This window comes from Neopelma chrysocephalum, unplaced genomic scaffold (genome assembly GCF_003984885.1).
Source record: "Neopelma chrysocephalum unplaced genomic scaffold, ASM398488v2 Primary Assembly neopelma1_138, whole genome shotgun sequence".
Classification (NCBI taxonomy): domain Eukaryota; kingdom Metazoa; phylum Chordata; class Aves; order Passeriformes; family Pipridae; genus Neopelma; species Neopelma chrysocephalum.
The window spans coordinates 6,389,367-6,404,426 of record NW_020897800.1 but is presented as its reverse complement, the minus strand read 5'-3'; the positions used below and the strand labels follow the sequence as shown (position 1 = coordinate 6,404,426).

The 15,060-nt window shown below is 48.8% G+C and overlaps 1 protein-coding gene across 4 annotated transcripts in view; it reads left to right on the top strand.

Moving 5' to 3' along the window:
• Nucleotides 1-15,060, top strand: part of ARHGAP32 (Rho GTPase activating protein 32) — a 251,725-nt gene that overhangs the window by 202,849 nt on the left and 33,816 nt on the right. For 3 of the 4 annotated variants that reach the window (XM_027699266.1, XM_027699267.1, XM_027699269.1), the window contains one exon: nt 14,697-14,846. In XM_027699266.1, coding sequence (XP_027555067.1) covers nt 14,697-14,846 — 150 coding nt within the window. Of the gene's footprint in view, nt 1-3,389; nt 3,481-14,696; nt 14,847-15,060 lie in introns of those variants that run through there. The other variant, XM_027699270.1, reaches the window with a different exon arrangement.

Genomic DNA, 15,060 nt, shown 5'->3' with positions numbered 1-15,060 from the left:
CCTGTGAAATCACATCGTCCCTGTGATGTCACAGCTCCCCCAAGACATCACATGCTTCCTGTGACATCACATCTATCATATGACATCACACCTCTCCTGTGACATCATATCAGCCCTGTGACTTCACGTTCCCCCATGATATCACATCTGCCCTGTGACATCACATCCTTCCTGTGACATCACATCTCCCCTATGATGTCATGTCCATCATATGACATCACACCTCTCCTGTGATATCATGGGTAGGAAGGAGGTGAAGAAGCAGGGTTATGGCCATGGGTAGGATGGGGGTGAAGGAGCAGGGTTAGAGCCATGGGTAGGATGGAGGGGAAGGAGGTGACGTCATGTGCTCCCTGTGACATCACATCCTCCCCTATGACATCGCATCCATCATATTACATCACATCTCCCTGTGATGTCTCGTCCTCCCTGTGATGTCTCGTCCTCCCTGTGACATCACATACTCCCCATGACATCACAGCTCCTGTGTGACATCACACCTGCCCTGTGACATCATATCATCCCTATGACATCACATCTCACATCCTCCCTGTGACACCACATCCTTCCTGTGATGTCACATCTCCCCTATGACATCACACCTGCCCTGTGACATCACATCCTTCCTGTGACATCACAGTCCCATGACATCACGTATTCCGCTATGACATCATATCTTCCCTGTGATTTCACATCCTTCATGTGACATCACATCCTTCCTGTGACATCACAGCTTCCCTATGACATCACACCTATCCCGTGATATCATATCCATCATATGACATCACATCTCTCCTGTGACATCGTATCATCCCTGTGATGTCATGTCCTCCCCTGTGACATCACATCCTTCCTGTGATATCACATCTCTCCTATGACATCACACCTGCACAGTGACATCACACCCTTCCTGTTACGTCACATCTCCCCATGACGTCACATCCATCATATGACATCACACCTCTCATGTGATATCACATTGTCCCTGTGACATCACAGCTCCCCTATGACATCACATCCTCACAGTGACATCACATATACTCTATGACATCACATCCATCATATGTCATCGCAGCTCCCCTGTGACATCACATCCTTCCTGTGACATCACATCTCCCCTATGATGTCACAACCATCATATGACATCACATATCTCCTGGGATATCACATTGTCCCTGTGACATGACATCCTCCTCTGTGACATCACATCCTTCCTGTGACATCACATCTCTCATATGACATCACAGCCCCCGTGACATCATATCCTTTTTGTGACATCACATCTCCCCTATGACGTCATGTCCTCCTGTGACATCATGCCCTTCATATGATGTGACATCCTTCATATGATGTCACATCTTCCTTATGATGTCACATCCCTCACATGACATCATAGCTCTACTGTGATGTCATGTAATCCTTGTGGCATCACGTGCTCCCGTATGACATCACAGCTCCCCTATGACATCACATCCATCATATGACATCACACCTCTCCTGCGATATCATGTCAGCCCTGTGATGTCGTTTCCCCCTGTGACATCACATCCTCCCTGTGACATCGCATCTCCCCTATGATGTCATGTCCATCATATGACATCACACCTCTCCTGTGATATCATGGGTAGGATGGAGGGGAAGGAGCAGGGTTAGAGCCTGTGCAAGTTTCGAGCTGGCTTCCTGCCAAGTCTCCGAAACTTGACAACAGGGTCTGCTTCCCAGAGAGGGAAGAAAAAAACCAAGCAGCCAAAGTTCTAGAAAAAATATATATTTTATGTATAAAACAGATATATACTGTGAGAGTATTATATATATATATATATATATATAACCCCAGAAACCCTAAATAGCTTCCCGAAGGGAAAAGGGGAAGGGAGAAGGGAAAAAGGATAAAATAGGGTGAAAAGGGACAAAAACAAAACAGGTCTACACAATCTAAAGACCCAGTAAACAGCAAACTGGAGAATTGGCAAGAGCTCACCACTTCCCTTGAGAAAAGTGGGACGGCTGGACGCGGCCCAGCACTCTCCCCTGACATGTGGCAGATAACAGCAGTCACTGTAGGCCTCAGCTCCAGATAAGCCAGACCAAGACAGGGACCCTCCGTGCTCGGACCTCTCCGGAAAGGAAGAGAGCAAGGTCTCTTATCTATGCCTTATTTATACCCCAAGTTACGTAAAGGAATAGCATGGAATACTTCCGTGATCACCTTCCTAGTTCCTTCATGGTTACAAGCTGGTCTCCAGGAAGGCCTAGACTGAAACCATCACAGAGCCGTGGGTAGGATGGGGGTGAAGGAGCAGGGTTATGGCCATGGGTGGGATGGAGGGGAAGGAGCAGGGTTAGAGCCGTGGGTTAGACAGGGCAGAGCCGGGGTCAGACCTTCACAGCACCACAGCATGACTGGGATGGGAGGGACCACAGTGGGTCGCCTGGTCCCACCTCATCCCGGAGCACATGGCACAGGGTTGTGTCTGGAGGGTTCTGGAATATCTCCAGTGAGGGACACTCCACAGCCTCGCTGCTCAGAGCTCGTCACTGCACAGGGAAGGAAGTTCTTCCTGATAGTCAAGTGGAACTTCCAGGCATCAGTTTCTGCCCATGGCCTCGTGTCCGAGTGGTTGGCACCACGGAGCAGAGCCTTCTTGTCACCCTCCTTTACATTTTTATACCTATTTTTATTTATATTAAAAAAATATAAAATATATTAACCTGTATATATAAAAATATATAAACATACATTTGTTATGTACATACGCATTATATTTAAATATATATTTTCTATCTTTATTGTGTATATACACATAAATATATAAAATATATGTTTACATATTATGTATATACAAATATATAAATATGTATTTTTATGTGTATATACACATAAATACATAAAATATATCTTTATCTATTATATATATACACATCATATATAAATACACATTTTCTGTGCTTATATGCATATATACACATAAATATATAAAATATATATTTATATATTATGTATATACATATATTGTATATGTCTATATATTTAGATATATTTAGACATTCCTATATTTAGATTTATTTTTATTTTAATTTTTATTTTAGACCTTCCTTAATTTATATTTCTTTTTTTACTTATTATTTTTATTTTATCTTTTTTTTTTTTTTTTTTTTTTTTTAGACCTTCCTTCGTTTATATTTCTATGTTTAGACCCTCACCAGGCGATCCGGGTGCTGCTCCCCATCCCTCCCTCCCTCCCTCCCTGCCCATCCTCCGCCCTCTGCGCGGCCGGGGGGCAGCGGCTGCGGGAGCCGGGGGAGGAGGGAGGGAGGGAGGGAAGGAAGGAGGAGGAAGGAGGCACCTGCGGGAGGAGGAGCGGGGCCGGGGAGGGGCTTGGCAGGAGCCGCAGAGCTGCGAGCGCATCCCCCGAGCCGAGCGGAGCCCGCGGGGACCGGACCCGCTCCCGGAGCCGGGCGGGGACCCGAGCGGGGCAGGTAAGGCACCCCCGGCCCCCCGAGGAGGATTTTTAGGTGCCTGCGCCCACTTGTTGCTTAGTAACTCGCCAGGTATTTAGTGTGGGAATTAGTGGCTCGGGCTGGGGTCCGGGGGGTCCTCCCTGGCCGGGCAGCAGGGAAGAGGCGCTCGGCACACGCTTTAGGGGAGGGATTAGGGGGAAATTCCGTACTGTGAGCGTGGGGAGGCACTGGGAAGCTGTGGATACCCTGTCCCTGGTTCGAGGCCAGGTTGGACAGGGCTTGGAGCCACCTGGTCTGGTGGAAGGTGTCCCTGCCCGTGGAACAAGAGGGTCTTCAAGGTCCCTTTCCAAACCGTTCTGGGATTCTGTGAGACTTCAGACCCCCCGGTTGGTGCTGGGCTGTGCAGGGGTGCCCTGCTCAGGACTGATCCCACGCAGGGGGGATGCAGGAGTGATGCCATCGGGGTGCTCAGATGGCTCCTGCTGTGGAGGGAGAGCCTGGGATCGTGTTTGTAGCCAGAGAAAACATCCCTGATGTCACTGATTCCCAGTGACTCTCTCATCTGACACCCTGGCTGCGGGTTGTGACCTGTGTTCTTGCTGGGAGAGAAGATCCTGGGGGATCTGTGCCCTCAGGCAGGTTCCCTGGCTCAGTGGTTGGATTCTCTTGCCAACCAGAGACCGATTAAATTAACATACTTCCTCCTCTCCCTCTCCTTGCTGATTGTTTTACTTGTGTTTCCCTTTAACCTCTGACTCGAGGTCTCTATTGCACCTTGCTGTGCACCAGGTCCATAGTTGTAAACTGTTTTGTTGGATTTGCTCCAGGGTCATGGGTGTGTAGGGAACCAGAGCTGTTAAAGGGAGCCTCTTCCTTGTCCGGGAGGATTTGCGTGAGGATTCCCACCTAAATCCCAGGGGAGAAGGAATTCCAGCGTGCAGCCCCCTGCAGTCAAGGGACCTGCATGGTCCTGGGGCTGCAGGGCTGAAGATGACTGCTTCCCTCTGGGATTTATACCTCCCTCCCAAAGAGGCAGCTGACAGATGGGAATGTCTAGAATTTAAATTTCAATAGATTTTTGCATATCACTTTGTCTTTTTGTCTTGCCTCCCTCCCCGCACTGGACATAGAATGCATTCCTAAGCATTAATATTATTGATGCTGTTGTGCAGGAGAAAGGGGCTTCCTATTTAAAACTGCCAGCCCTTTGTTTGCTGGAGCCCTGGGGCAGGGGATGCACAGTCTGGAAAAGAAAATTCCCAGGGAGAGCTGTTACTGTGATCACAGGAGACACTTTGCAAGTAGCCATGGCTCGTCTGTTCATATTTGTTCAGAAAACCTCCTAAAAGCCATAGTCCATTTTAAGAACTAAATGCCCTGCAGGATCTGATTATTTGTGACAGAGAAGACAGGAGGCCTCCCCTTCCCATCCCTTTCCACTCTTCCCTGACCTCCTTTGTTCTGGGCACCACACAGGCGTGATAAAAGAGGCTCATTTGAAATCAGAGCTCTGCACTGGAAAGAGAAAGGAAAAGAATATAAAGCAGGCAAAACAATACATTATCTGCATTCCTAAGTCTTAAAAAGCAGACTTAATTCACCTCAAATCCCCAAACTATTGGGCCCAGTTTTCACTTTCAGTGAAGTTTTTTACACTTCTTTAGCTGTGTGAGGAGGACGGATGGAAAAAGGCCATTTTCATCCTCTTTTAGCTGTTGCTTCCTGCCAGTGCTGTGTAAAGTGACTGTAATGTGAATGAAACTCCTGGCTGTGGTGTGTTGCCAGTCCAGGTGAGTGGCAATTTTGCTTCCAAAGGCAGAATAATCTCAGGGGTTAAGAGCTAGAGTATGAACAGGTTCGAGTTGTAAACAGGAAAAGAAGCAATGCGGGAAGGGCAGGGCAGCGGGATTTGGAAGTCACTGAACAGTTGCCCTCGGGTTGGTGGAAAGGGAGAGAGGCAGCTTTGGGAAGGGATTGGGAGAGCGGAAAGGGCTGGGATGTTCCTTGTCCTGCTGGGAGCACCACATGCCTCAGGAGAATCTGCACCAGGACTGAGGTAACAGCCCAGGAAAGGGAGGTTGTGTGCTTTGACTGCTCCTCCTGCTTTCCACATGGATTGCTCCTGCCCCTTCCCGATGGAATCAAACGTTGTCTTCCAAGGCCTTGCATAAGAGCAAACACCCTGTCCAGAATCTGCCCAACTCCTCATGTTTCTCGAGTTGTTTGTTGATTCCTGTCAGATCCGTTCCCATCCCTCTCCTCCTCCCCCTGCCCAGGCTGGAGCTGGGGGACCACGGCTGCTGCTCCTCTTCTCCCGCTTCCCAATCCCACCCTGGGCTCGGCTTTGGGTGGTGGAGGGGCTTGGGAAGGCTTTGGGCTGTGTGTGTGTCCAGAGCACTCAGCCTGGGGCACTTCCAGGGGTTTGGGAGATCTCCAGTTAGCAGCAGGAGTGGGAATGGTGTGGGTGCTGCAGCTCCCTCTTGGCCCTTGGGAAGCTCTTTCCTCAGGGAAGGAGCTCATGGAGCACACAGTGGCAGTGGGGGAGGGCAAAGGCAGTTTGCCTCTAGATAAGGGTGACTTTGGGGACAGGCAGTTCTTGACTTCTCTGAGGCCGTGGTTGCTGGAGATGGGATGATAATATTTTGGATTAGATTGTATTAGAGGGAGGTTGAGGTGAGCCACTGAGGGATTCCAGCTGTAGGAGAGCCAACAGCTCCAGTCATCACCAACAGGGAATGTGGGGCATTGTCATCCCTGATGAGCTGGAGAAACTTCTGGCAGAGATGAACCTGCTGTGGTGTCACGTAATGGCTTAGGTGGCATCTTGGCTCTCGAGTGTTCTGTCTCCCTGATTTTCAAGTATCTGGAGGATTATCCAGTGCAGTGACCTGGTTGTTGATGTTGATTCTTACCTGGTTGTCTTTAATGCTACTGCTTGAGGTTCCAGAAATTTGCTAACCAGATGGGCCACATCAGAACAGCCTCTGGGGTTGTTCTGAAATAGGACTTCTTCTCAAATCATGTAGATTGTGTAAGTATCAGAGGTACATCCAGGTTGCAGCGTCACGTTCTCTTCTGTGTTAATTTAGTGTTGCACAAAGGCACATTTTGATGTCAGGTCTCACATTTCTGGGTGTGGTGTGAGGTCAAACAGTCCTGGTATCTCAAAGTGAACGTGGGTGGAAGGCTGACACAGTCTCCCTGATGGGCAGATCTCATGTTTAGTTCTGCCTGTGATAGCACCTGAGTCAGAACATCATTTTTTAAGAGGATCCTTAATCTCCAAGGTAGGCGAGATAAGCAAAAGGACTGCATTAAACTCTGCTGGAACACAGGGATTTAGCAAAAGGAGGTAAGAATGAAAGAGAAAAAAGATATTTCAACTGTCTCTTGATATTTTTTCCCAGCTTGTTTCCCTTGCTCCCCTTGTCTCCCAGTCCCACTGCTGGCCCTGTGACCTCTTTGGGTCACCTGAGCTGCTGACCCTTGTGTGCTGGCTGCCCTCATCTCTGTTGGGTTGTTTCCAATCCCCCTGGTTTTCCAGTTTTGGCCTCTGATAACTGTTTTCTTTGCACTGCAGCCCCATCCATTATTATTCCCAGTGGCACCCTGAGGCTCAGGAGTTCCCTGACCCAGCCTGTCCCTGCTGCCCCATCACTGGCACTCTGTTAGTCAGCACTGCTTGATTTTCCCAAATACAATTCAAACTTGTTAATAGAATTAATGGACTGACCTTGTCAGCCCTTGTACCTTTGGAACCTCCCTCCTGGCTCAGCCTTCAGCTACATAAATAACTGATCTATACCTCCTAACCACATAGCACTTCCCTTGGGGTAGGTGTGCTGGCCTTCAGGGATGAATTCAGAGATGTCCTGGGCTCTGTTTGTTCAGGAGGTCAGGTTGTATTATCTTAGTGCTCCCTTATGGCCTTAGATCTGTGAAAAGATTAGTCATGTCTTTAAACCAGAAAGTAAAACAGACTTCTTGGTATCAAACGTAGGTGATATGCTTTTACATCTGGCTCAACTGGTGGTTATTGTTCTTATCCCGTTTTAAACACTCAAGAAATTTGGCAGAAGAAGATGGAAAGGGGTTTTGCTGTTGTAAATAGTTCCTGGTTCTTAAATGTATTTTATCATTGCCATGAAGAAACTTCTCCAGGCAGTTCAAGCTGTGGATCATCCTCGTGCATGTCACTGCAGATGGGTGATTTTGGCTAAATGAGAGCTGTCAATGTGCTTCTGAATTTGCAGTCTCCTGTCTCTGGAGGAGGAGTGATTAGACCCAAGTGCAGCAGAAGCTGAAGGTGTTGTATAATCTGGGCATGCAGGAGCAGGGAGGGAGTTTCCAGGCTGGTGGATCTCTGGTGCCAAATGTTCCTACGCTGACCAAAAGGAGCCAACACTCCAACCTGAGCCAAGGGTTGATGTTGGAAAGGACAAGGAAGAGCTGGAGTTGTGCTGAGGTGGCTGCAGACACTGCCCCAAGGGTGGCTGCAGGAGCCTGGGCAGATGCAACACGAAATGCAGCTTCCTTAGCACCAGGCTTTGTGAAGAAACACAACCAGCACTTACCAATGACCTTCTTTGCTCTCCATGTGCATGGGCCTCTCGTGGTAGCTGGAAGTGTGTCCTTGTTCTTGACTGCTTCTCATCATCACAGTTCATTTGAATGGTTTTTATCAAGTGAAGCTGAAATTAGTCATGTTTAACATGTTCCATGACTCCTCCTAACACAGAGCCCAGCCTAAACTGATGGCAGCCTGGCACAGGTTAAATGCTGCAGCATCAGAAAACACCAGCATTTTGATTTTATTTTTCTCTTCTTTACAGCAAATCAGTCAGTACACATTCATGAAGGTTACTGGAGACAGAGGGATATTTTTGAACTCTCATACCTATGGAATTCTAAAATATCTCTTGGAAATCTTTATGCCCAGTGTAGAGATTAGTGAGATTATTGATGTGTTGGTTGGTCCTTCCTCAAACCCAGCATCCTGCCCAAGGACTCCAGGCTGGAGCTTGGTGGTGCGTGGTTCCACATTCTGGTTGGGGTTTTTAGGGCTGTATAAATTAGCTTCCAAAATAGAATGTGCTGTGGCAGGAGGAAAGGAGGAAAATGTCTTGTTGCTAAGGAACATGACAGAGAACTGGGAGATGTGACTCAGTTCTTGGCTTGGTATCATTTCTCCTCGGTGAGATGTGGGTCTGCAGAACGTGTTTTTCCAAGTGAGGGGATGGGTATTAAATGTATTTACTGATGTTTTGGGGAGGGTCAGGATAACTGATGCTGTGTGGGGACCCAGCTGAACTCACTCTGCTCACACCATTAAATGTGCCCCTGAGTGTGTGCAGAATCTGTGGCAAAACCAAGCCCAGCTTCTCATCTCCTGATTCTGCTCTTTCTCCAAAGGAGTCTGTTGCTGCTCTTTCTCTCCCTCTCCCTGCAGCAGTTTAATTTTAGAGGAGAATGGCTCTGGAGGGGCTCAGAGCCTGGAAACATTTTGGCATGACTTGCTGTAAATCTCTCTTCAGAGAGGATGGATTTCACTTTTGGTCTGTGATCCCTTTCTTTACAACATTCCCACACCTTTTTCCATCTTTGATTTCGGGGCTGGTTGATGCTGTTTGTTTGTGTGTCTGGAGCTCTGCAGCCACACGTGGTGCTGCCTCTGAGCTCAGCGGGGGCCAGCTGGGTGCTGTGACCTGTGAAATCACTGGGAACCACAGGAACAGCAGCCTGCCATGTGCTGGGAATGTGGGTCAGCAAACAGCCTCCAAGATTGTGCTCCTGGAGTCAACGTTTACCAGCCCTGCATCAGAAAATGTGATGCTGTGACCCTGGGAAGGGGATTTTGTCGAGGCAGGAGTGCAAACCCAAAATACCAGTGCTGGCAGGTGCTCTTGGTTTGTGGAGCAGGGGTTTGTTTTCCCTTAAAAAAGGCTGAAAAGGCTGGAGGGGACAGGCAGAGGGTTTGGGAAGCAGGCAGAGGGTTTGGGAAGCAGGCAGAAGGTTTGGGAAGCAGGCAGAAGGTTTGGGAAGCAGGCAGAGGGTTTGGGAAGCAGGCAGAGGGTTTGGGAAGCAGGCAGAAGGTTTGGGAAGCAGGCAGAGGGTTTGGGAAGCAGGCAGAGGGCTTGCCAGATGTCCTGGAGGAAGCTGCTGTCATCCTGGGTGGGGCTTAGAGCAACCTGGTCTAGTGGAAGGTGTCCCTGCCCATGGCATTAAGATGAGTTTTAAGGTCTCTTCCAGCCCAAACCATTCTGGGATTCTGTGATCCTGTTCAAAATCTGGATGTCCCCTGGTCTTTGGGAAGAGCAGGGTGAGTCAGATGGGAGATGCTGTCCCATCCTGCAGGATTGACTGGATTGTTTTTTGTTCTTGGAGCCTTTGCCTCATGGGGTTTTTCTTGCTGCAAATGGAAAGAAAATGCCTCTACAAAACAAATTTGGGGGCACAGTAAGGCTGAGTTTATTGAAAGGTTTCTCCTCGTTTGGTCTCCACGATTAAAAACCAAGCACTCGGCAGCCACTGCTCTTTTCCATCCTACCTTTCCTTCTGTTGCCAACACTTTGGGCAATGGTAAATAAATATTGTAATAGTAATTCAATATTACATTCTAGATGTGGTCTCTGGAAGGGTTTTATGGCCAGACATGGTACTGCTGCAGTTTGGGCTGAGACACGAGGGGTTGTTGGGCTGTGCTCTGCTCTTAGGGCTGTAAATCCCGAGGAACTGCTCCCCTGAGGGATCCACAGGGGCACAGGAGGCACCAGGAGCTCGGGGAGCAGGTCTGTTCCTGGGCTGTCTCCTCCACCCCCTCACCTGGGCTGCTCCAGCTCTGCCCTAAGAGCATCAGGGGCCGCAGATTATTCCTAATCCGGGTCACGGCGGTGGCTCAGCTCCCAGAGCAGCCCCAGGGACAGGTGTGGGGACACACAGCAGTGCCACCATGGGCTCTGAGCTTGCAGGAGGGCGCTGGAATCCTCAGCAGGAGGATCCCTGTGGGTTCCTGAATAACTCAGGAGGGCATGTTGTGCTGAACAAGAGCATGGAACTGCCTGAGGAGCTGGTGGCTGACAGGTCTGTGCCGTAAACAGAGCAAATGCTGCAGGGCCTGAGGGTGAGGGAGCCCTGCTTTTAGTGAGGTAATTGTTATTTAATAGTTTTTATCCATGTCAGGAGAATTTTGGGCCTCGCTTACGCTGCCAAAGCTGGTGGTAAAGCATCAACAGCACGGCTGGGTCGATAAATGTCCCTCAGGGAGGCACCGTGGCACCTTCCCAAACCACAACAAACTACCTGGCACGAGCTTCCCTTCTCCTTCCCTGCCTTCCCACCGTGGGAAGGCTTTGGCCAGCACAGTTATGTCAGCTGAGGGGGGAGGTATTTTTCTTGCTCCTAATTGACACATTTGTGCCAGCAAAGCTCCAGCAAAGTCCCCAGCCTCAGGTGGGGTTTTTCATTTGGGTTTTGGTTGGGGTTTTTTAGCAGCCAGGTTATACTAGATGGAGAATTTGTCTTTGCTCGTTCAGGCCAGGATATTGAGACAGACTTGCCTTTCTGAGAAAAAGCAGCCCCTGCTCCTTCTAGGAAAGTCTCCATTTCTTGGTAAACAATGTGTTTTATAGTGGTTAAATCTGAGGTGGAAGGTAATAGGAATAAATGGGATATTGGTGTAGTTTGGCTTGACTGTCAGTTGGTAACTCAGCAGCATCTCTGGGGAGAGCAACCATTTAAAATTATCTCTTAGTAGTGCTGGTTTCTGAATTTCTGTCACACTTGTCAGCCTGAACACCTCGTGTGGAGACCCAAGCTGGGAGTGGAGCAGATGGATCACATCCCTGCTTTACTATTGGGACAGTAAAGGTAGGAAAGGGCTGATTGTTTTATCCACATCTGCTTAGTTTGTAACACTGGTAGATTTTTTCCTGGTCCAAAGCCAGTGCCTTGATTCCCTAATTTCCCTGCAGTCACCAGTTCTGGGTGCAGGACAAGTGTTTGTGGTGCAGCAGGAGAGCACTGCTGGCACTTGTGGGGCAGCAAAGGTTGGGGACCAATGTTTTGGAGCAGAAAACATGGATTCTGCAGGAGTCCTGGTAGCCCTTGGCATTGGTGCTTATGTAGAAGCTGGGACTGCTCTTCTAACCAGCTTCATCTGTTCATCAGCTCCATGTAAACCAAAATGAATTAATGAATTCACGAATTACTCTCAGGATCCGTCGGCGGTTGGAGGGTCAGTGATGCCAGAGGGCTGGGAAGCAGGATGGAGAGGATCTCACCTTTCCCTGCAGGAGGGCAGCTCCCACAGCTCCTGAGCAGAGCTGATCCTTCTCACACACCTACCTGCTCTTTGTTCTTTTAATCACCTGTCAGCACAGACAGGACTGCTCGGATTTTCTTGCTGTTCTCTTGTTCTTCCCCACCCAGGAGCAGCCTCACAGATCTCAGTGAATCACTCCTGTGTGGGTCTAACACTGAGCCTGGTGTAGGCTGAGAAAGTCTCCTCCAGAGCAGGCAGTGACTTGGGGGTGAGGGAATGTGTGACCAGGGAGCCATTCAGACCTTCCAAGGGGCTGTGGGGAAGGGAATTTCTGGGGACCAGACCTGCCCTGATGGTCTTGGGCTGCTGCACCAGTTCACTGGGGGGAGGGAGTTTGTAGGAGTGTGATTAATGGTGCAGAAAACAAGACAATTATTTTAACCTGCACTGAATGGCTTAAAGGCAGAGCAGATTTATTGTGTTTTAAAAACTCAGGTCACTTTTCTGGTCAGTGAAGTCAAGCATCAGTTCCAAACCAAGTCGTACATCTCTGGATCATGGAAGTGCATCCATTGCACCTTTTCCTGGTTTTAGGGCCTGAGGTGACACCCAAAAGTCGCTTGGTGATCTGGTCACCAGCATTAGTAGTAGAATTTCTGCAGGACTGGAATTAGATGCATTTTTCTCCATTTAAAATCCATTCTCTGATGGGCTCATTTTTCATGAAGTCAAGCAAGGCACTCCTTGAAGAACTGTATGTGGAGTGTGTGAAATGATTCAAACGAACACGCAGATGTTAATATTTGCTTTATTGGTGTCAGTAAATGCTTTATTTGTCTGTTTGCCTGTTGTAAAAGCATCTGTCTCGGGTCTCTCACCTCCAGCAGTGTTGTCCAGCAGCCTGAGGGTGCTAACTTCTGGAATTCCACACAAGTCAGGATGAGACTGTCTCCATTTATCCTTGAGCTGGGCTGATAGGAGATGATAAATGAGCCCTCACTTTCCTGTGATGATGGATACAACCAAACCCCATCCTAACTTTGTTTGGCATGTCAGCACAATCTGTTCCTTTATTGTGTGTAATTAAAAAAACCCATCAAACTGCAAACACTCCTTTAATTAAAGCCCCCACAGCCACAGTTTGTCATGCTCAGTGCTCTGTGTTTGTTAAATGATCTGGGTTTGATTGCTGAGGATGCACAGTGGGGTTGGGTGGAGTTTTTAGGGTTTCAGGTGTTGGGATGGTGCTGAGGATCAGGGTGGTGTCACATTGCTAAAGGGGACTTTGTGCAGAGGGAGAAGTTTGCTCTACTCACATATGTGAGTGGAATCAGGTTTATTATATATTATATATAAATAGAGAGACTGCATCAATACCTGGTAAAATAGAAGGGAAAATACTCAGCTGTGTAAAGGGATTAAACCATCATGAAGTGCTATAACCATGTTCTTGGAACAAGGCTTTCCCTGTTGCCTGGTTGAAGAAGCCCCTGTGTGAGGTGTTCCTCTGTTGTGCTGAGTCCCAGTTCCAGAGCTGCTCCCTGGATTTCTCCCTGTGGGCAGTGGTGACCCTGAAGGGATGGGCCTTTATCCCCAGGGGTTTTCCCTGCTTTGACACAGCATTACTCTGCTGCATTTGATGACAGTGTTTGTGGGTTTAGTGCAGGTGGAATATGTGGCTGGTTGTCTTTCCTCCCTGGGATGGGAGGGAGGAGCAGGGCAGAGCCATTGCTGGTGCTGCAGGAGCCTTCACAACTTTCTGGGCTGTAAAGGCTCCCTCACAAAGCTCAGCCCTTTATGCCCAGCGATTTGTTCTCTTCAATAGAGCTCTTCTGTTGAAGTTAAACTGCTTTTAAATCATGTACACAATGGCACTTTTGTCGGGAGGCCTCTCGCTTTCACCCAGGGCCTCAGGAAGAGGGGTTGACATTCCAGGGCATTGTTCTGCTCCCATTCAACCTGGGCCCAGCCTCTGCTCCCGAGCTTGGCTGTGTCACCCACTTCTGCCCTGCCTGGCTCTCCTTGTCCTTCCACTGGGAATTCAGCTCTCTGGAGCAGAGCTGGATGGTTCTGGCAGAGGGACGGGTTTCCCCAGCAGGAGGTTTGAGGGAGGGCTCCTGGGCCACGTCCTCCTCTCTTTGTAGGTTCTTGTGTTTGTTCTGGAAGGGGATAAACTTCATCTCTTCCATCAGCTACTTTAGTTATCTGTTAAATAAAACAAAGGCAGTAATGGGCTGCCCAGAGAGGTGGTGGGGTCCCCATCCTGGAGGTGCCCAGGGAATGACTGGACGTTGCACTCAGTGCTCTGGGCTGGGGGACAAGGTGGTGTTTGGGCAAAGGTTGGACTCAGTGATCTTGGAGGTCTTTTCCAGTCTCAGTGACTCTGTGGTTCTGTGTTTTTACTTTGTGATGGCTTGAGCAGACTGAGGGGGTTAAACAGCCTGGGATGGCCCAGGTGCAAGAGGTTCAGTGAAAGCAGGGTGTGCTGGCAGGGCAGGTACAGCAATGAGAGAGCTACAAACACCCTCAGAGACTGTTAGTCACCCATTTGTTCCAGAGGTGCCTTTCACTACTAGAATGAGAGCCAGTAACAAAGCATTTATTCCTGAGTGTAGATTACAGACTGTGTTTGCACTGGAGATGACCAGCTTTTCTAGTTTAGCCTTGTTCCTTTTCAGAGATGAGAATTCCAGCTCCCAGGTGCTGCCCACTGTCCAAAACAGCTCCCACCTGAAGCTGCTCTGCAGATAAACGTGTCTTTGTGTTAAATTCCTCCCTTACAGCTCCTGTTAATTCTGCACCAGCCAAGGAGTACAACAAAGGCCGGGTCTCTGTTCAGTATTGAACCTCGGAAAAGCTGTTCCTGTAAATAATTGTTATCGGTGTTACTATAGTTCTTCCGTGCTCTGTAGAACAAGTTCTGCCCAAGGCAGCCAGATCTGAACTGAAGTGGTTGTTTTGTTTTGTTGTGCAGTGTCCAAAAAGCACGGGAAGCTCATCACCTTCCTCCGGACATTCATGAAGTCGCGCCCAACGAAACAGAAACTGAAACAGAGGGGGATCCTCAAGGAAAGGGTGTTTGGCTGTGACCTGGGAGAGCACCTGCTCAACTCTGGCCACGATGGTAAGAAACACTCCTGAGCTCTTCCTCCTGTGGGAATCTCATCTCGGGGTGGTTGGAGCCACAGAGGGCTGGGGGAGAAATGGGTAACAAAAGTCGAGGGGGAAAGGGAAGCTGAGGGGAATGAGGGGAAATGTTGTGGTTTGATGTGGGAAGCGTCGTGGTTCAGTGTGGGAGCACTGCAGATGCCTGGAACTGCTGAAGATGAGTTTTCAAC